General features: G+C 52.7%; 1 protein-coding gene and 1 long non-coding RNA gene across 3 annotated transcripts in view; one reads left to right on the top strand and one right to left on the bottom strand.

Annotated features, from left to right (window-relative positions):
• LOC119810389 overlaps positions 1-1320 on the bottom strand; it is a 42231-nt gene extending 40911 nt beyond the window's left edge. The window contains exon 1 of one of the 2 annotated variants that reach the window (XR_005284742.1): positions 410-1320. This is a non-coding gene — a long non-coding RNA (uncharacterized LOC119810389). The remainder of the gene's footprint in view (positions 1-409) is intronic. The other variant, XR_005284741.1, reaches the window with a different exon arrangement.
• On the top strand, positions 1012-19532 carry Oaf (out at first homolog). Its single transcript, XM_038323842.1, has 4 exons — positions 1012-1576; positions 16270-16404; positions 17242-17425; positions 18594-19532. Exons 1-4 carry the CDS (start codon positions 1313-1315, stop codon positions 18851-18853), a joined length of 843 nt encoding a protein of 280 aa, XP_038179770.1. The 5' UTR covers positions 1012-1312; the 3' UTR covers positions 18854-19532.
• Positions 19533-21561: the final 2029 nt, after the last annotated feature.

Genomic DNA, 21561 nt, shown 5'->3' with positions numbered 1-21561 from the left:
CCCTAGAAAGGAAAGAAGCTGCGGGGGGGGGGGGGGGGGGGGAGAGGGGGTAGTTTCATCCATCTGCCATCAGGACCCCAGAGACAACTTCTGGAACAATCAGAAGTGGCAACAGACAAGAGGAACAAAAGGTTCTGAACATCCCCAGAGGACCTCATCTCTACAGCCTCTTCAACCCTCTCCAGGGGTTCACCAGGGGACACTTAGAGTCACAGAATCTTTAAAGTACACTTGCATGTCATCAAGCAGGAAGAAATCCTACACCCCCAGTCTTCAGTCAGTTTGTTGGAGTATCTGGCGTGGCAGGGCTGTCTTTTTATGGCCCTTGACCGTGAAGCACGACTGTCCCAATCTAGTGTCCCCAGTGGCCTGGAATATAGCGTTTCCCTGGCTGTGCTCAGTGTATTACCGGAAAGAGCAGGGGCCCTGGGAGGTGGGCTGGACTGGAGAAGGCCAACTCAACACAGGAGAGGGAAACTGCATAACGGCCCACAAAGTGCTCCTTGAAAATCGCATCCAGATTGTCGGTCTCACTCACCAAAACAGCTCACACCTGATGGATGAGTTGGCTCTCAACCCCCAACTCCACTTCCCGACTAGGAAAAGACAGAGTGCGAGGTGAGGCCTGATTTTTTTCCCCAGCCGCATTTGAGAAATTCGCTGTGTCAGAGAAACTAAAAGACTAAGCAAAACCCCTGAAAATCCAAGTCTGATTATTTCATCCACGTGGCACCAGAACAAGCCAGAGGGGTGTGTGGGGGGGAGCGGGTGGAAGAGTCACCCGCCCCGCCCTTAATGGGAAGAAGGGATTTGCCCGAGCGCAAACTCCGGACAAGGCCTGGCCGGTGACGGGGCGCGGCGGGAGGGAGGGACCCAAAGAAAGCCAGCGTTGGCCACAAAGCGGCTGAGCCGCGGTCCCCAATCCCCGCCCCTCTCTGGGCCACCGCGGTCCCTTTAAGGGCCAAGAGGTGCGCGGTCTCTTTAAGGCAGGTCCTGGTGGTTTCTGTTTTCTGAAGGAAGTGACGGGGGGTGGGATTGAATGAAAAGTGCTGAACGGAGTAGAGAGCTCTGGAGTCCGGGCGGCTGGTGCCGCGGCGACTGGGGGAACACGCACGGGGGGCACTGTCCGAGACTCGGGGTGCGTGGCTGATCACGGCCCACGTGCGTCCGCAGCACGTCGTGGGGACCTCGGGGCTGAGTTTCCCCACCTGAGGAGGCGACTGCCGGCAATCCCTGAACCGGACCCCTAACTTCGGGTGAACTTTGTAGGAGCGTCTCCCCTCCCCCACGCGGCGCGCCGGGGCCCCCGGGGATGCGGCCCCCCGGCCGCTGCGACGTCCCCTCGGCGCGCCCCGCGCTGCCGCTGCTGCTGCTGCTACTGTCGCCGATGCTGCTTGGGGCGCCGCGCGGCGTGGACGCGGGGAGCGTGCCGGCGGAGCTGCGGGTCCGTGTGAGGCTGCCCGACGGCCAGGTGACTGAGGAGAGCCTGCAAGCGGACAGCGACGCCGACAGCATCAGCCTAGAGCTGCGCAAACCCGACGGCACTCTCATCTCCTTCACTGCGGATTTCAAGAAGGTGAGGCAACCTCCCTGGTCCTGTTCCACCCCGCAGTCCCCGGGAGGGGGTTGCTTTCGAGCTTAGCCGTCGGAGGTCGCAGGCACCCTCAAACCTGCGGAAGAGAAAGGCAGCGCGGGAAGAGGGACGTAACTTGTCCAAGGTCACCCCAGGCTCCTCTCTGAAACTCTCCAGCACCCAGGTCTGTCCTTTATTTCCATCAATGAACTCCCGTGCTAACAACTCCAGCCTTCGGTTACTTGGCTCTGATCAGTCAAGGCCCTTCTCACGCACTTAGCAGCCCCTGTCCCTGCTTCCTTCTCGGCACTCCCAGCTGACACTCCGACAAAGTGCGCGTTAACAAAGCTTCCCTTCTGGCAACAGTTTCTGTGACTAAAAGGAGAAATCCACAGGTGGCATCGGGAACCTTGGTCCTCCCTGTTGCTGTGAGTGTGGTATGAAGTCAGGTCCCTTTCCTCTTCTGTACTTGGCAAGGAAGTGGTTTCAAGACCTCCAGCCCTGGAGCACCATTCCAGGATCATTTTCCCTGCAGCGCTGTCTCTCTGTCTCTGGTTCCTCCCAAGCCTAGGAACAGCTCTCTCCTCCGGGACCTGGAGGGCTAGAAAGCTTGGAGCCAGAGGACCTCGGAAAAGCTGAGGGAGGGGAGAGGAGGGGAGGCCCCCTTCACTTGGAAAAGGTTGTCAGTGTCTTGCCCAAGCCTGACAGGCTAGTGAAGTCTACAATTTTGCTCTCTTTATTCTCTCTCTCTCTCTGTCTGTCTCTGTCTCTGTCTCTCTTCCTCCTTCCTTCCCCCTCCCCTCCCCGTGTGTGCTGTGTGTGTCGTGTGTGTGTGTGTGTGTGTGTGTGTGTGTGTGTGTGTGCAGTGTTGTGGAGGGAACCAGAAGAGGGAAAGAAGAGGTGCTAGAATTATCAGGAACTGGAAGTCAGGGGTGCTGGGTGATAGACAGTGACCCAACAAGAAACATCTTGAAGAAAAGAAATTTTTGGTGAAGGGGAATGTTCTCACTCCTGTCATCCCAGTGCTCAGGATCCTAAGACAGGAGGAACGCAAGTTAAAGTCTAGCCAGGATATATACAGAATGAGACCCTATCTTATGGGGGTGGTGGGGGGAGAATCTTCTAATCTCCTTTCAGCTCTTCCCCCTAAAAGGAGGCGCTGTGCCCCTCTATTTTGGGGGGAGAACAGAAGTGAGGCATATTAAATAGCTGGGCAACAGAGAGACCCAGGACCCATTCGCCCCCCTCTTGCTTCTGTGAAACGAATTATTTGGAGAACTTGGGAGGAGGGGGCAGAGTACTGACAGCCAGCTAGAGACCCCATGAGATTGTCATAGATAGCAGAGGTGCAGAGGAGATCTAGCCTTGGGTGGAGTAGGGGCAAGGCTGGACTGGTGATCTGGCCCAGGCCCAGGGAGTCATCTTGACAGAGGACTTAACAGAATGGTAGCCCATGCTTGCTGCACAGGCCCAAGCTGGGATCTTAGATGCTAGCAGGGCCGACAAGCCAGTGTGTGGAGGAAGGGGAGCTGATAGTCTAGGTAGCCACCTGAACTTTAGGAACATTTTATCTATGGTGTTCTGGGCTTGGAAAATGCAAATGGAGTCTGAATCAATCACAAGTGGGGATCTAATCTCCGCCCTAAACCCTCTGACCTAAAAGCCAGCCAGAGAATGTGCTGTTAGTGTCCCACCTTCCTGCCCCTTGGCCCTGTGTGGTGACCACCCTGGAGCCACCTCTAGGCAAGACTTCTGATAACTGTGCTGGGTGGGGTGTGAAAGGCCTGGAGTGGAGTGGAGTGGAGCTTTTCTAGCCTAAGGCTACAGAAGGCTACAAAAGGCTGTTATTGCTCCGCCTGGAAAGGAGACCAAGAAAGAAAGCAGAGAAGCACCGGAGGCTGTGACAGGGGTGATAGTGACCTGCGGTGAGGGCTGGACTGAGCTTAGGGCAGGGGACATCTGGCTGCTCAGTTGAAGGCAACATTCGGAGTGGATGGCATGTTAATCGCCATAGTGGCTCAAACTTTCACCTAGTTTTCAAAAGTCTGCTTTTCAGGTTAGCCGCTGACCCAGAGCTGGCATTTCACACCTGCTCCTGGCATCTCCAATTTCGTGGGGGTGGGGGAATGGGAGTGTAAGTCCCAGAAAGTGGAGAGCCAGCTGTCAGAGGACTTGTCGGCCTCGTCTTTGACTCAAGAACACGGTGGAGTGGGGTACACAGGGACTAGGGAGGACAATGTTTAGTCTACTCCAGCGTGTTGCCTCTACTGGCCAGAGCCACTTTGTGCCTGGTCCTTCCCCCACAGGTTGCCTGTTGCTCGCTTCTTAAGGTTTCTTGCCTCAAAGCCTTTGTTAGATTTTCACTGGAAAGCTCAGCATAGATGTAATGTTTTTCTCCTGTAGAAAAAGGCCCAGCTCTGGTTTTGTGTGCCATGCCCATTAGGGGCTGCTTTAGGGGGAAAAAAATCATCCTGAATCCTTTTGGGAATAGTGATGTTGCCACCTGATCACCATTGGGAGAGACAGTCTGGAGTGAATGAGGCAAGTCTGCTTTACCACTGGCAAGCTGGTCTACCTCGGTCCAGCTGCTCCATCTCTCTGGGCCTTCCTTTTTTCATTTGTAAACTATGTTAATACTGGTGCCTGTCCTGAGGTCATGGGCAGAGCTGAACATGGTGTGCTCACTCTAATGCTGTGTCAGAGGCTCAGGAAATGAAGAACCGTTAGCGCCGAAGCTGCTTCGCTCCACAATTCAGCCAGCTTCTTCCCTCTTCAGCTTGGGTTAAAGAGGTTAAAGGGTAGGCAATAGATCACAGAAAATCAACATTGAGCCTAGAGAAGACTAGAGTTCCGCCTTATCCCCTGTTTTCTTTCTGTCTCAGAGACAAGGGCTCCAAATACAGTCTAGACTGACCTTGGCCTTGAACTCCCTTGTGATCCAGGATGGTCTGAAACTTTTTTTAAAATCTTTTAATTTTTGAGACAGTCTTACTATGCAGTATGACAAAACTTTTCTTGGGGAAATGCTATTCATAGATCTACTTACCCCAGACAGGGAATCATGACAGACCAAAGTATAAAATGACCAAAGCCCAGCTTGGTGAACCAGTGAATTTTATTGGGGTTGATTACAGAAATATGGGTGAGGGGTTACTTGCAAGAGCAGAAATGACTCAAAGAAGCTATATCACCAAGCCTCCCCCACCCCCGTTCCCCAGCATGGGTGACCACTCACAAAGCTGGGAACCTGGAGCATCCTGCACAGCCTGCAGGCGGTTCAGAGGGTTGGAGAGTATCCTTCCCAGGTGCCTCAGTTGGTCTAAGTCTCTTCCATGCACTTCCACTGGCTTTTGCTTCTTCCAGGCAGCTGGTCTGGTCTCAGCTTCCTTGAAACACAGTTTTTATTTTACTCTGGCAAGGAGTGTGGGGGGGGGGGGGGTGTCTAGTGCATCTGGTCAGTTTCAGGGACTTCCTAAAGCTGTTTTGAGTTTCTTAACTTCCTACTTCAGGAGCTTCTTCTCAGGATGGGCTGCTTCAGTCTCTGAGGAAAGTGTTAGCACAAGACTAGCCTGGAACTCTTGATCTTCTTCCCCTGCTCACAGTCTCAAGAGATAGGGTTCTAGGTATGAGCCTCCACTAACTACCAGCTTCTTCTGGCAGCTGCTGGATCAGTGGCCGGCTAGCCAGTGCCTGCTTCCCCCTCCCCGCCACACAGCAGTCAACCATGATCTAAGCAAACTCAGGTCTTTGTGATAGCCCTGTGCAGGAGGGGTTCCAGCTGTTGCACCTTTTCTTCCCAGCCCCGCCGTCCTTCCCAGGTAGGCATCCCATACCACTGACTGTTCCTTGCCTTGCCTGCACCTTGGCCCTGAAGCTGGTCAAGCAGGCAGTCACCCATACGCTAGGGGATTCTAGAGCCCAGACTCGGCTAGCAGATCCCATGAGCAGCATGGACTGTCACATGGCTGGCTATTCTGTGTCACTGGGAGCTCTTCCTCAGGCTGATGCACACCAGGCTGACTGAAAGAATGCCAGTAGGATATGGTTCAGTGGCTTTGAAGAGTCCCCTGGGAACTTTGCAGGCTCCTCACACCTAGGCGAAACCCCATCCCACTAAAACAGAGTATCTGAACAGGAGGGTTAGTCAGCGGGGTTCTTTAAATTGAATGCCAGTCTGGATTATGAAAGATCCTGTTAAAACGGTGGGGGGAGGGTGCGCTAGTGGTTATGGATGGGGCTCAATTGATAGTGTATGTGTGCCGTGCAGGAAGTCCTGGGTTTGATCCTTAACACCACATAAATTGAGCATGGTTGTGCACATCTGTAACCTGGCACTTGGGAAGTAGAGGCAGAATGATAAGTAGCTCAAGGTCACCCTCAGCTACATAGTGAGTTCAGGACCAGCCTGGGCTACATGAGACCCCATTTCAAAACCAAGTAGTATGAATCTGCTGTTCTCCCCTTGCTCAGACTCTAGTTTGTTTTGGTTCTGGGAGTTGAACCCAGGGCCTCATGCATGCTGAGCCTTACACCCTACACCCCCAGGCCCCAATGTGCTGTAAGCAGAGTTTATACTTTGGGCCTAAATTTATATGCCCTCCACATAGGAACTCCTCCTAATATACATGGTGAGCAACACTCTTTATCATCCAAACCCTGCGTATATAATCTGAGCTGCGTGTATGTAAGCACAGTAATAGCGGGTGTGCTACCATCTCTCTCTGGCTGCTTATCTGACAGCCCTCTTGGCTCCCTCCCCCCATGCTATCTCTGTCCAAGCTCTCTGTCCCCCTGTCTGAATGTCCAAAAGCAGGGGAAGGAATGAGTCACGTCGCAAGCAGCCTGCTTTGGGGCTGGCCACAAAGGGTAGGTGAGGCTGCAAGATATGAAAAAAAGTCCTGTGTGATTACATCAGGGTGGTGGGAAGAGGAGGAGGAGGACTCCCACTCCAGAAGTGGAGAAGAAGGGGATTGTGGGGACTCACGGGCTGAAACTGGGAAGGGAATGCCAGTATCAAGAGTCACATAGTGCTATGGCTTAGCCCAGGTTGCTCAAAAGGGCCAAGATCCCAGGGAGATTAGAAATTTGCTTCCTGTCCTGGGTACCAATGCATAAGTGGAAGCGAGAGGAAAGAACCATCCAGGAAGCATCAGATTGCCTGTCCCAGATCAAGGGTGGGGTTCCTGAGGGATGTTACATGGACACTGTCCCAGAAGGATGTCATATCACATTGGTGTAGGACAAGAAGAGAAGGTCTTAAGGTCCTAAATCCTACCCTGTGTTGGGCCCTCTATGGTTTGGCATGGAAGACGTGATGGATTAGAAACCTTGGGTAGCAGAGGATAGAAAAAAAAAGTACTTTTGTGTTTAGGGTTTGTGTGCGGAGTTTGGATGTATGCATGTGTACATGTTCATGTGGGTACAGGTGCATGTTAGAAGCCAGAGGTTGGCATCAAGTGTCTTCCTCAATCACTTTCCACCTCGTATTTTTGAATCAGGGTCTCACGTGAACCTGGAGCTCACAGATTCCTCAGTGAGCTCTAGGGAGTCTCTTGCTTCTCTTCCTGCCCAGCGCTAATATCATAGGTGCGTGCAGTCGTGCCCTGCTCCTTACATGGGTACTGGGAATCTGAACTCAGTCCCTGAAGCTTGCATAGCAGGCAGTTTTCTGACTGAACCATCATCTCTGTACCCCCAGATGTGCTTTCTGAGGAAGAACTCCGGAGCACAGAGCATTTTCTCAGGAGTTTGCAGGAACTAAAGGGTGTGTGGGACTCTTGGGTCCAATTCTAATCCTTCCTCCATATCTGCTTAACTCCTCCTTGGGTCAGAGTGCAAAGTCTAGCCTGTGATCAAGTGCACTCCCTGGCATCCCCCTCCCCGCCCCCTGACAGAGAAGCTACGTCTAGATGGAGTCCTAACCTGACTCTTGGTGAAATCCACCACCTGGAGTCAATGTGTAGCCTGCTGCAGAAGGAAAAGGGGGGTTGTAGCAGGCTTTCTCTTTGAGCTGCCAACCAGCTCCCAAATACAGACACAGAAACTTATTGTTGATTATGAGTGCTTAGCCTTAGTTTAGGCTTGTTTCTAGCTAGCGCTTTTTTCTTTTCTTTTTTAATAAATCTTTTTTTTAGATTTATTTATCTATTATGAATACAGTGTTCTACCTGCATGTATGTCTGCAGGTCAGAAGAGAATGCCAGGTCTCTTTACAGATGGTTGTGAGCCATCATGTAACCAGTTGCTGGGAATTGAACTCAGGACCTCCGCAAGAACAGTCAGTGCTCTTAACTGCCGAGCCATCTCTCCAGCCCCGCTTTTGTTCTTTTTAACTTAAACTAACCCATTTCTCTTCATCTGCGTGCTGCCCTAAGGCTTGTTTACTGCATCCATGTACTGTCCAGCATGCTTTCGTGCTTCCTCTGTGTCTGTCTGTCTGGCCCCCAACTCACTGGCCTGCCTTTTCTCTCAGCCCATCAGCCCCACCTATCCCTCCTCTGCCTAGCTATTGGCTGTTCAGCTTTTTATTAGACCAATCATGTGCCTTAGGCAGGCAGCAACACATCTTAATGTAGCTAAACAAATGCAGCATACACCAGAGCAACACACCTTTACATGATTTAACAAATGTAGCATGAATAAATGCAACCCATCTTTACATAGTTAAACAATTATCCTGCAACACAGACAGATGCAACCCATCTTTTCTTAGTTGAACAAATATTCTGCTCCACAACAGGGCATGAGTGGAATTTGTTCTTGGACTCCTCAGACTGTAGAGGAGTAGCGGGTAAGCTCACATAGACACCTACCCCACAGGCAGGCAGGCGGATCACCCACCCTGGAGATGCAGACTGGGTATGTGGCATCCTATATGGAACAGTTACTCTGTTCACGCATGTGGTCTTAATTGTCCGCACTGCCGCGTCATGAGGCACATTTGCCTGCACTCTTCAGAGGCTCACACTCAGCTTGGAAGTGACATTGGTGATGAGCTCGGTCAGACAGCTGGTAGTGACTCAGGGTTAGCTCCCTGGGGTCCTTGTACCACATTCTGACTGACTGGGCTCCTCTGGCACTCTGCATGGGCTCCTTCGAGAAGGATGGAACACACTGTGGAGAGGCAGAAGGAGCGTGGAAGAACCGAGTGCATAGGAATCCACAAACACTTCTTTATATGCAGCTGGTATGGGCCCTGTTCCCCAAACTCATAATTCCCAGGGAATCCACGGTTGATTTCTCAGCAGTGCCCTGGGTGGCTCTGGAGGGTGAAAGGCCAGGTCCCCAATACTGCCAATCACTCCCTGCATTTTTCTTCCCTTGCCTGGCTGTGTGATGCAACAGGTCGTTTAGCCTCTGTGAGCCTGGGCTCCATGCCGGTGACTCTCCTGGGCAGAGTGACTGAGGGGACTCTACAGAACAAGGGACCTATGAAAAATGTATGTCGTCCCAATACAGGCAGCCAAGCAGGCCCCTCTACTGCATCTCTCCATCCCTACATTTAATTCCAACATTTTTTTTTCTGCACTAGGGACCCATTCATCACTAGGAACTTCTGTCCTTTAAATTGGCCAGTGTTTACTTACCTGTCAGTGGGGATTTGGATGAACGACAGGGAGTGAGGGAGGCTGGAATCTAAGTGAGAAGGAAGTGTGGTGCCCCATGTCAGGAGCCCTGAGTCAGCTAGACAGTGGGGAGCAGTTGATCCACATAATGCCTCACATTGTTCCCCTGGGGCAGTCAGGATGGCGGTGACCTTTGAGATTTGGCTGACAGAGCATGAGGGGCTCTTGGGAAGGCTGGGAACTGGCAGTGAGGGCCATGGGTCCTGGGTAGTAGTTGTACTAACCCCATAACAAGAAGCCTCTGTCCAGGTCTGTGTGCACAGTGGGGGTGCCTACGTCTCCTGTACCATCCTACCTCTGGGTTGAGCGCATCCGGTCCTCCTCCTGGGAAAGAGCCTAGACAGAGCTACAGAGGGGCTTCTGAGTCTGCCCTCCCCAGCCCAGCCTAGTGAATCTGGCCCCTGTCTGATCATGAAGCAGTTCCAGCCAGGAGCTGAGGGATAAATATTTAGATTGGCTCAGCCAGGGCCCCAGAGTCACAAGCTCTGGTGATGAGGAGATGGGGATGGCAGAGCACACTCCCAGAAGACAGTGAGCCCCCAACTGGCCAGTAGAAAGGGGAGTGGGGCTAGAAGGGGTGGGGTAAGTATTGCTTTGTGCAGGCCCTGGAGCAGTGGTCAGTGCCGTCTGGCCTGGGCCGTCTCTCTCACACACAGAGAGTTCTGCTCCCCGAGCCCCCGTGGGTTTCAGCTGCTCTGTAGGTAGTGCAAAGTGTGATGAGGAAGGGTGTCCTGGAGCGCTGGGAGCCTGAAAAGAGTGAGGAGAGCCGAGGTGATGGTACATGGCTGGCAGCGCCTGCGTGAGCAGAGTGGCTGGGCTGTGGGTGAGATAATGTGTGAGCCAGGGTGTGTGTGTGTGTTTGTGTGTGTGATGGGAGCCAGAGCCTGCTGAGGGTGTGTGTGTGTGTGTGTGTGTGTGTGTGTGTGTGTGTGCGTGTGTGTGTGATGGGAGCCAGAGCCTGCTGAGAGTGTGTGGGTGTGGGTATATGTGTGTGATGGGAGCCATTATGTGAGAAAAGAACAACAGATCTGTGTGAAAGATGGCAGCCTATAGCCCAGGGGTGGGGAAAGTCCATATAAACTTGGGTGTGTCAGCTGAGCTCGATTTGACTGAGGGTAAAGAAATATCCCAATAACAGTGGCCCAAGCAAAGCCGTGTGTTACCCTCTTCTCTGCGTCTCACAGGCAGCCATGGAGGGCCATGCTGCTCCTGTCTTGGCCCATCACAGGCCCAGGCCTCCTTCCCCCTGCAGGAAGCACTCTCTGGGCCTCTGGGGAAGCAGCCTGAAGGGCCCACACAGGGTGTCTCCTGTCACGGGTGTTTTTCCAGCACAGCTGTCTGCTGTCATTTTCCTGTTCCCCTGGAACCCCATCAAGGCTGAACCAAAGTAGCCCCCCTCTCTCTGGGAAACACGGTGGATCTCACACAGATAGACTGGTGGGGGAGGGCGCAGAGGAATCCCCTCAGGGTGAAGCCGAACACTGCACTAAGAGTAGGGAAGTCTGGCTTTCTGGTGCTGGCCCTACTGCTGTGTGACTAGTGAAGTCCCTTCCCCTCATGACCCCATGAAGTGGCCTTTTAGAATGCAAAACAGTGGTAGCCATTGACAGTCCGCTTGCTGGAGTGTGTCCCTCCACCCCCATAGGTAAGGCCAAGATGCTAAGGCTTAGAAACTGTGGACACTGAACCCATTCACCCAGCTAGTGAACGCGGAGCTTCTGCCCTGTGCCAGCCCCGGGCTACCACATAAACAGGCTCCAGCCACTTGCCTTTGACCCCAGAGCCAGACCGCAGAGGACCTGGATGAATCATTGCCCAAGCAGATGCAATACAAGGACAGCCAGTGGCTTTAGAGTTAGTGTATACCCTCCGGGGAACAGCCTCACACAGAGTCAAAGCCAGATGTGAACCAGACTTCACACCAGCCCCAGGCTCAGAACCCACCAGTGACTTCCAGGGACCTGCAGAATTAAGCCCAGGCTCTTTAGCCAGTACCTGGACCCCAGATCCTGCCACTCTTGAGCCACCTCCCACCCTTCCCTGCTCCCCTGCTCCCCCTCTCCATCTCACCTGGCCCTCCGCTGGTCTCAGAACCCCATCATACTCTTGCTGTTCTGTCTGCCTGGTCAGGCATTTCTTGAGCATCCGCTGTGTCCTAGCAGGCAGGAGTGCACTAGAAGGAGATGTGTCCCTGGCCTGGAGCAATGAGTCTGGGAGAGAATTTAAATGAGGTAGGCTGGGCACTGGGAAGGTGGCTCTAAGGACTAGAGATCCTGACCTTGAACCATGCCTGAGCAGATGGTGCTGAGACAGATCCCTTCTGTCTACATTCCTTAGGTGTGGGACATCCCCTCTGAGTAATAGACTCACAGAATGGTTAAGGAAATAATCCAACACTGCTCATGCTAGGAACTGTATTTCAATATAGAAGCAACATGAGAGTTACTGTGGGCAGGAGCCTGGGGTGGCAGCCTCTATAGTGCAGACAGTGACAACATTAAATGCTCGAGGACAGCAAAGCGGAAGGGTGATTGGATGTCCTACCTCACTCTTGGCTGGAAAGTATGCATCCTTTGCATCTCAAGGATCACCCTCACTCTAGGGAGCCTTCCTGTCCCCCCTCCACTCCAGCCCTGCCCTTACTCGGACAGTTACTCCCATATCCATCTGTTGCCTCCATAGTAGTGAGCATAAACTTCAACTCTAGGCCTTATACCTGCTCTGAAGGTGTAAGTGTGTATAAAAGTGTGACTTCACTGTGAGAAGTCAGCCTTCCTCGCCTCAGGAGTCCTATAACGACAGGGCCCTTAGACTTGACTCTTCCTCTGCCTTTCAGAAACTTGTGAAAGTCCTGCCTCGGGGAAAGCTAGTCCTTGTTCTCCTACTTATTTCCTGCACGCAAGCCTCACAGGGGTCCCCGTCCTGCCTGGGCCTCAAGTCCATCTACAGAGCAATCTTTATCACTTCTCGGGACTAGAGTAGATGATGTCTGGGACCAGGGATTGCAGAATCAGGGGAGAAACCCAGAGTTCCACCCACGTCCTGAGCTTTTTCACTTTTCCATTGCTCCCAGCAGTCCCTCAAGGTAGTACTCTTGCTGGGCCTATTTTGCAAATGTAGAAACTAAGACTCAGAGAATTTACACTGATTTCCCTCCAAGGTTATGTAGCCTGTAGCAGCAAGGCCAGGGACCAAAGCAGGGAGCCCTGGCTTTCAGCATTCCGTTTTAGCTACTGTGATACGTTCAAACCTACCTTTGCTTCAGCCACAGACAGAACTTCAACCCTCCCTGTCCCTGCCTGGCCTCTTCTTGCTATATACAATGGTACTTCCTTATGGGCTGAAGGTTCCTGGAAGAAAGGACGTTACGGAGCACTCCAAATTTGGGAGGCCCAGATGCTAAACCTCTATCCCCTGCCAAAGGCTCTTGCCCTGTTGTGCTATCTGCCTTAAGCATTTGACAACATCTAGGTGAATCATCCCAGGGGACTCTAGGCAAGGAGAGAGGCTGGGAGCCAGGTTTCCATCTGGCTTGGATTTAACATCTGTCCAGATGCTCCCAATGCATCTGCCCCGCAGAGGAGTTCCATTACACTGTCCTTCTGTCTGTTCTGGAGCCTTGCTAGGGGGTCAGGATGTGATGCCCACCCCCTCCCTGGGACCAGCAGAGGACATGTGGCTTGGGGGGGGGGGAACCCTGTGGAGAAAGGATCAAGAAGACCAGAGAACCTGGACAGAAAGAGTTTTTCACAGAGCAGCTAGAGGGGTAGGCGATGTTCCTGCCTTGTGCTTTATTTGCACCAGGCCGTTTGTTAGGCACACACAATGAGAGCAGAAATGCCATGTTCTTGGGCATTCAACCAAGGATTTAGCAATAGTGGCCAATGACTATTATGGGAAGTGACCCCGGCTCTAGTCCTGTCTGCTGCTCTACTGGCTCTATGGGCCTGGGCCTCAGTTCGTTCATTTTTCCCTCCCTCTTTTCCCTGATTCTGCTTTTCCTTCATTTTCTTTTGAAACAAAAATCTCTCTATGTAGCCCAGGTTGCCTTCAAACTGGCAATCCTCCTGCCTCCACCTCCCAAGTACTAGGAATACACTACACCTGCTCGGCCTATTTCTTTAGTTTAACATCAGGGAAATTAGATCCAGGAAGCAACTGTGTTTTCTGGGGAAAGAGCTCAACTTTGGGACAGCCTGGACAGCTTTGGGACAGCCTGGACTACCTGGGTTAAAATCCCAGGGGCATTTCCCCTAAATCCATGACCTTGAACAGGTTACCCAATCCAGGCTTTGTCACAGTTGAGCCCTGCCACCTGTCGATGCGACTTTAGATAAGATGTTGCAATCCGTTTGACACACAGTAACAGCGGGTTCTCTTTCCCAGTTATCAACATCAGGGAAACTTTGCCCTCCCCAGTTACAGAGGACTTCCTCTACCTCAGCCAGAAACCCTCCTTCCTCCTGCACCCAGGCAGCTTCCCATGTTGGTAGCATCTGGTGCTTGTCATTGCTGTTGGTTTCTAATTCCGAGACAGGAACTCAAGCAGGTTTCGTGTGGGGGATGGGGTGGGTGTGGGTGGTGTCTTAAGCATGCATTGCTTAAGTGTGTATTGTGTGCATACAGCAGCTATGTATTCATGGATGCACAGGTACACACGTGTACACCTACATTTGAACATGTATGCATCTGCATGTGTCTGGAGGAAGCCGGTGGTCAACCTCGGGTGTTATTGCTCACTTTTTTTTTTTTTTTTTTTTTTTGAGCTAGTCCCTCATTGGGACCTGAAGTTCATGGATTAGACTAGCTTGGCTAGCCAGAAAGCTCCAGGGATCTTCTGGCCTCTATCTATCCCCAGTGCTGGTATTAGAAGCACAAACCACCAAACCCTCTTTCTCCATAGGTGCTGGTAATTGGACTCAGGTCCTCATGCTCATGTGACAAGCACTTCATCCACTGAGCCACCTTATCAGCTCCTCAAACAGAGCTCTTCCGGTCTCAGGTCTGGCTCTAAATGTTCGGTGCCTTCCACTGCTTACAGTGGGCAGGTGGCTGGCTGCTCACTGAGCCCCTCAGCAGCCCTGAGGCCACCTGGTAGTTCATGCAAGTGGCATAGAAAAGAAGGCATTATCTAGATAGCCTTCCCACAAGGGTCAGAGCTAAAAATACCAGTAAGGTGGACTTTGGATCCTACATGAGACACCTCCCAGGTACTGCCTGACTCAGACTCTCTGAGGAAGAGGTCTTGTGTGGATTCCCACCTCACAGGAACTGTGCCCGGGATGGGATCTGCCACCAGCAGATCAGCCCCAGTGTCCCCTCAGCCGACCTGAGTGGATGGAAGATCAGATGGCCCAGGCTGGCAGGATAAGGAGATGCCAGCATGGTGACCCAAGAAGGGATTTCCTGTCTAGAGGAAGTGGGAGTGAAGCCAAGCTGACTCACCTTCCTTCCAAGGCGCTGAATGAGAAGGGGCCTTGTGGAACCTTTCTCCCCAGCAGAGACTCCATTTCTCTCTTCTAGGAAATCGCTCTCCCCATTCCCATCCCCAGCATTTATATTAAAGTCATTTCTAATAAAAGTGTGAGAGATTGCATGTAGAGTTACAGGGTGGGTGAAAGCCACAAGGCTTTAGAAGATCCTTAGCCCAGTGTGGTAGCACATGTCTTTAATCCCAGCACTCGGGAGGCAGAAGCAGGTGAATGTCTGAGTTCGAGGCCAGCCTGGTCTACAAAGCAAGTTCCAGGACAGCCAGGGCTACATAGAAAACCCTGTCTCAAACCAAACAAAGATGATGGGCACTTGTCCCAGATCATCGGTGACATTTGCTGGTCGCTACAATGATGACAGTGCTCAGTACTCTTTCCTTCCATATCATGAGCTCCACACTAACCTGTCAGGTACACAAGCTGTCCCCTGTCACAGTGAGGCCTGGAAAAGCCTGGGGCAGCTAATGGTGGAACCATCTACCCCTCCCTGCTTATATCTAGAATCCAAGGGAACACTCTGAGCTTGTTCTCCGAACACTTGGACCCTGGCAGTTTGTACAGCAAGCCCTCAATGAAGTGGCCTCCTGGTGGGGCAGCCCAGGTGTAAGTGTTGAGCAATGAAAAGCCTAGGGATGCATCTCCCGGTGCTCAGGAAGAGCCATAGGTGTAGGGACCAGGAAGGTTCCCAGCCATAGTGGCTGAGGCCAGGGTGCCCCCATGGCAGGAGGGCTCTTCACAGATTGAGACCTCTCCTGACTAGGACCTGCTGACATCCTTCTCCCCAAGGAGCAGAGTTAGGAATGTAGTAGGTGAGAAAGGCAAGGTGCTTGGGGTTGGCGGGCAGGGTGTAGAGGATGTGGCAGAGGGTTCTAGCTATAACCAGACTGCACACGGTGCCTGAGGCTCTGCTCACTCTTCCTGCTCCAGCCTCTCTCATGCATGCAGTGATTCAGAACAGGAAGGAGCTGCTGGCCCATTGGTCATGCCATGAGTACCCCCGTGGGGAAAGGGGAAGTCGAGAGGGAAAGAGAAGGTAAATCTTTCCAGCCTTAGAAGGCTGCCACAGCTGCAGCTGGCTGCTTCTGCCTCCTGATCCCGGAAGGAGGTGGAGGGTCAGGGGCTAGGCTGACTGCAGAATACCCAGGGATGTTCTGAGTACCAGAAAGCTCTGGAATGGGTGCTTATAAAAAACATAGCCCCTCCCCCATGGTGTTCTGCCTGGTGGTCTCAGGAGCCCTGATCCTCTCTGATTAAGGACACTGGGGTCTCCACTAAGGGGAGATAATCTGTATCAAAACCAGGTGCTGTCTTTTTTTTGAGATGAAGGTCTGTCTGGTCAAAGGGTTCTTTTGAAAACCTCTTCGGTGGTTCACTTGTCAATTTTCCAGAAAGCTGTGGAAACATTTGAGGTGTGATCTTTGAAGTCACAGGTATAAATGGAAAAGATAAGCCGTTTCCTAGGGCAGGAGAAGGCAGTGTCTTTGGGGAAGGCACTGAGGCAGAGTCCAGGCCTGTCCTCTCCAGGGCTGGTCTAGAGCCCCTCCCTCCAGCTGGTCTCCATCGTTCCTCTCTTCCCCTTCAGGATGTGAAGATCTTCCGAGCCCTGATCTTGGGGGAGCTGGAGAAGGGGCAGAATCAGTTCCAGGCACTCTGCTTTGTCACCCGGCTGCAGCACAATGAGATTATCCCCAGTGAGGCTATGGCCAAGCTCCGGCAGGTGAGCACCCACCCCAGGCTTGTCTGGTCAAGTCCTGACCCAGAGTTCCCACCCTTGAGGTCACCCCGTCCTCATTGAAACTCGGACTCCGACCCTGCTCTTCCTCGACACCCCACTCATTGAGAGTCCCGATCCCTTGACTTTGCTCCAGGCCAGACTGACTACAGAGCCCCAGATCTCTAATCTGTACGGAGCCCCAACTCTCAGGTCACCCCAAGCTGCTGGCCCAGGCCCTACCTCTTTTTGGGTGGAGAAAGAGGCGTGGACTCTGAAAATGTATTAAATATCACCTCTCCCCGTGTCCCTCATTAGCTAGCGATACTGGACAAATGACCTTGTCTTTAGAGCCTTCGTCTCCTCATTGAGGAGCAGGTTAGAATCAGAACTCATCCATGAAAGTGTGTCAGAAAGACCACTGGCAGCCTTTCAGCTCACTGACCACTGGATCCCTTCTTGGAGTTCCAGCTTTCCATAGCCCATCTCGGCTGCCTTGTGGCGTCTTCCCCGCAAGCGCTTTCCCTTTGCCTGCCCTTCTTGGAAAGATTTAGTCCCTTGGATTCAGCAAGCATATGATCCACACTGACATGTACCCCGGAACAGCTTGCCTAGCCTACCTACCCCTAGCCTGTCTCCCAGCTGCATCTTGTACTTACCAGCAAGCTCTAGAAGTTAGTTCTATATACAACCCACTTTGAGTAGAAGCCAGAAATGCCTTTACTGCCCCCTGGAGCATCGGTTTCTCAGGGGTTGGAGCTTGGTGCCCCTCCACTGCCTTGGCTCCATGGGCCTGGGATCAAAGAGGGCATGGTAGGCGATCTTCTCCTCTTGCATCTACAGAAAAACCCCCGTGCGGTGCGGCAGGCTGAAGAAGTGCGGAGTCTGGAGCAGCTACACATGGATGTCGCCGTGAACTTCAGCCAGGCAGGCCTGCTGAGTCCCCATCTCCGCAACGTGTGTGCCGAGGCCGCTGAGGCCATCTACACGCGTCAGGAGGATGTCCGCTTCTGGACGGAGCAGCGAGGTCAGCTGGGGGCTGCCCTCGGTGGGAAGAGGGAGAAGCAGGTTGGCTGAGTGACTCTTTGTTGTGTTTGGGGGTGAGTTCCTGAGGCCCCTCAGGGTTGGACCACACAGGGACGCCCAATGTGGACACCTTGTTGCTGCAGCTGGTGGCGGGTAGATCTGTCCCGGCACCAGTTAAGTGTGAGTGTGAAGTCACGAGTGACAGGTGTTCTCAGGGGAGGGCGAAACCCCCCAGGGTAGGCTGGGATAGGGCAGGAAGGCTTCTGGAGGAGGTGGTGACTACGTGGCTGGAATGAGGAGACTCACAGGAGACAGCCTGCCAAGTCCTGGGAAAGGAGACTTTGTCACATTCTTGTCACTACCCATAGTGAAGACACAGATGTTCCTGCTGTCATGTCCACTGGCACCTCTCACAGGAAGCATCTCACCGTCCCTGGTGCCAGCGTCGCTACCAGAACCCTCAGGGTCTCCTCCTAGCTCCGCAGGGCTCCTCTGCCACTCCGCTGGCCCTTCTCCAGGTCCCTTCACTAGGACTGTCAAGTCCTGTGTGGAGAAAGGACAGGGAGATTCAAGATGCTTGCTCCTGGGCCTTCTGCCCAGCCAGCTGCACATAGAGAAGCCTGCCCCTCCCAAGGCAGGGCTGAACTTTGTGGCCGAGTCCATAACACCAGACCACACCCCAAATGAAGGGACGGGCCTGACCCCAGCACTAGTTCCTTCCCATAGTCGCCAAGCAGAGTCCTGGTCGGCTGGGTCCCTGTCACTCCTCATGCCTGCTCTTCTCATAACTGTCCCCATCCCTGCCCTGCCCACTCAGGTGATGTCCTTCAGGTAGTTTTATTTAAAGCATTAGTGGCTACATGACCCAGTGTAGTCTGTGAAATCAGCCAGGCCTGCTTCAGGTCCTGACCCCCAACTCCCACCCCCTTTATTGTATGACTCCAGCCATGTCAGTGAACTTCTCTGGACCGACTTTGAATCCCTGGCACATGGTTGAGACTCCGTGGAAGAGGATGGCTATGATTTGGTGTAACCCATTAGCTTTGCCTCAGGCCTGGGTCTCAGCCCTGTGTCCACCCGCAGGGAGCCTTGGAAGGGGAGACAGAAGAGAGAAGGCTGTGCTGGGCTATAGATGTTCCTACCTTCTTCCTGCTTGCCTCTTCCCCCAGGTGTGGACAGTTCAATGTTCGAGGCCCTCCCCAAGGAGCAGACGGAGCTGCCCCGCTGTGGGCAAGTGAGGGACCGAGGAAAGCCCTGTGCCTGCCGCTACAGTCTGAGCCTGGCCTGGTACCCTTGCATGCTCAAGTATTGCCACAGCCGTGACCGGCCAGCACCCTACAAGTGTGGCATCCGAAGCTGCAGAAAGAACTACAGTTTTGACTTCTGTGTACCCCAGAGGCAGTTGTGCCTCTGGGATGAGGACCCCTAACTGTGGGGAGCTTGAACCAAGGAGAGCTGCTTGGGCCTCCACAAGTTCTTCACTGGCCACCAGAGGATGTGTGTGGCAACCCTATCTGGGGCCTTAGGTCCCTTCCTGTGCCTCAGACGCTGAAGCCACGGCCTCATTTGCCTGACTGTGAATGGCTGTCGCCCAGCAGGGACAGCCCTGATGCCTACCTGTGCCCATCTGGGGCACAGAGAGGGATAAACCATTCTGCAGACTGGTGCCCTCCCCTCTACATGTCGCCTGAAATGTCCCACATACATGCAGTCAAAATGCACGGGCCCAAGTTTCTTCTGTGGAACTTGTTCCGGGTGTGTATGTGCCGACATCATGCCTTCCCCACCAGCAAGAAGACCTTTGACCAGAGAGGAACTTCTGGGCACTCATGTCCCAACTCCCGTTTCTGAAGTGCTTTCTCTCTGCCTCGGAGGCACCGGGGAGCAGGAGACTGCTGCCCCAGAGATCTCCACATGTGCCTTTCCTGGGACCAAACTTGGCTGCTTAGCAAGCACCAATTCTTCCTCCCGCTGGACTGAAGTACTTTGGCAAGGTTCTGGGGCAGGAAGGGAGCATGAAGTACAAGGAAAACTTGAATTCCAGATTTTTAATGCAAAATATTTATCGTTTGTACCAGAAATAAAAGTTTTTAAAAAGCTTTCCCTCACCTAATGGCGCCGGCCTAGGCGTTCCGAGAGAACTTTTGCCCAATGCCGCCACCTAGTGTCAGAAATGCGCCTCTGCACAATTAGTGCCAATCTGGGCAAAGCAACTTCTGAAGCGTCTACTATGTTGTCCGGGAGCGGTTCTGTGCTTAAGATGATGAAACAAGGGGACCAGGAAGACGCAGTAGGTTAAGAGCACTTGCTGCTCTTCCAGAGGACCCAAGTTCAATTCCTAGCACCCACATCGAGGGTGGGGAGGCTCACAGACACCTGTAACTTCAGCATAATGGGGATCTGCCACTCCTTTATGGCCTCCAAGCGCTCCCACACTTAAACTTGAAAGGGGCTAGAGCAGTGGTTCTCAGCCTTCCCAATGTTGCACAGTTCCTCGTGTTGTGGTGACCTCCCCCCCCCCCCCGCCACAAAATTATTTTCATTGCTACTACTTGGCTGTAATTTTGCTACTCTTACGAATTGTAATATAAATATCTGTGTTTTCCGATGGTCTTAGGTGAGCCCCCCACCCCCCCACACACACACAGACCCACATGTTGAGAACCTCTGGGCTACAGGATAGCTCAGTGATGAAGAGCACTGACTGCTCTTCCAGAGGACCCATGTGCCATTCTCAGGACGCACATGGCAAGTTGGTTGCCCCCTTCTGGTCTCTAAGGATACTGCATGCATTTGATACTCAGACATGCATGCAGGCAAACCACAAAAATTAAATTATGATACATTATATATATATATACATACGTATTATATGTATATAATTTATGATGGGATAAGCACTGAAGATGTAGCTCAGTTATAGATATTTCCTCAGCTTGGGCAAAGCCCTGGGCTCAATGTCCTGCATAACATAAAAGAGAAAAAAAAGTGAGTAATAGCCAAAGCAAAGGCAGAAACGCAGGGCTGATGTTAGAACCAGACATCCAGCATCCACATCTGGGCCCTCGTCAGACGTCATGGAGCGCACCTGTAGTGCCAGCGTGGTGGATGCAGAGGGTCTTCGCAAATTAAAGTCCAGCTCATGCTGCATGGGGACTTGCAGGCCAGAGGCTGCTGTGCTAACTCTGGAAGAATCTTGAGAAGAAGTGGGTGTGAGCGGAGGCTCCAGGACAGTGACAGTTTGGCAAGGTGAAGGCAGCAGGGGGTTGTGGGTAACAAAGTCTCTGGTTATACAGAGGACCCAGCTCCTCAGGAGAGGAGACAGATGCAAACCCTCCTTCAGAGGCCTTGGGGAAGGAAGCAGGGGGGCAAGCAGTCCCATCTATCCAGTGCCTCCAGAACATGCTTGTGGGCCAGAGTGTCTGCTGAGAGCCAGGTCAAGAGCAGCGTCTGTGGGAGACAGCCTTCTCAGGTAACAGCCTACATTCTAAGCCCATCTTTAAGGACCCACTGCAACCTTGCCAGTAGACAAGGAATGAGGCACATTGCCCTTTTCTCTTTCTCCGTCTTTCCTAATAGAGCTCAGTGGTGATCCCCAGTCTCTGCTCTGGGTGGAGGAAGGGCTACTTGAAGGTTTACCCTTCCCCAGTGGACTCCCTTCTTTCACTCTTCCTACAGACTTCCAAATGTTCAGGAGTAACACATTTAAAAAATGAATGTCTTGCCAAAGATGGTGACCCAGCACCAAGGATTACTCCAAGTTTGAGTGCCATGCACCGTGCCCCCGTGTCTGCGTTCGCTGCGCTGGCACCCAGTTCATGAGATTCGGGCAAGGGGCAGGAGGTTAAAATACACAGACAGCGACATGGGTCATCCTTGAATTCCCCAAGAATGCCCCCTTTATTGTGTTCAGGGGCAGATTATATAGAGATAGCCACGCCCCAGCCAAACCCACCAGAAACCACTCTCCTGCCATTAGGAACTCCTGAAGGTCTCATACTCAGAGCAGCTGTAGGCACTCAGATCAAGAAATTCAGGATCTGGGGTCTCATTGCTCCCAACATTTGAGGCCAGCCTGGGCTACACAGCAAGTTCTGTTCTGGGCTAGGGCTACGGAATAAGACCTTGTCTCAAAAA

This window comes from Arvicola amphibius, chromosome 3 (genome assembly GCF_903992535.2).
Source record: "Arvicola amphibius chromosome 3, mArvAmp1.2, whole genome shotgun sequence".
Taxonomy (NCBI): Eukaryota; Metazoa; Chordata; class Mammalia; order Rodentia; family Cricetidae; genus Arvicola; species Arvicola amphibius.
The sequence above is the reverse complement of the archived record's forward strand: the minus strand, read 5'-3'. Positions and strand labels throughout refer to the sequence as shown.

What these genes read in the sequence shown, in the direction of transcription:
- Oaf (XM_038323842.1), top strand. Translation starts at nt 1,313, where the DNA reads ATGCGGCCCCCCGGCCGCTGCGACGTCCCCTCGGCGCGCCCCGCGCTG. An exon ending in CTATGGCCAAGCTCCGGCAG is followed by an intron (nt 16,405 to 17,241) that starts GTGAGCACCCAC and finishes TTGCATCTACAG; the next exon opens with AAAAACCCCCGTGCGGTGCG. An exon ending in CTTCTGGACGGAGCAGCGAG is followed by an intron (nt 17,426 to 18,593) that starts GTCAGCTGGGGG and finishes CTCTTCCCCCAG; the next exon opens with GTGTGGACAGTTCAATGTTC.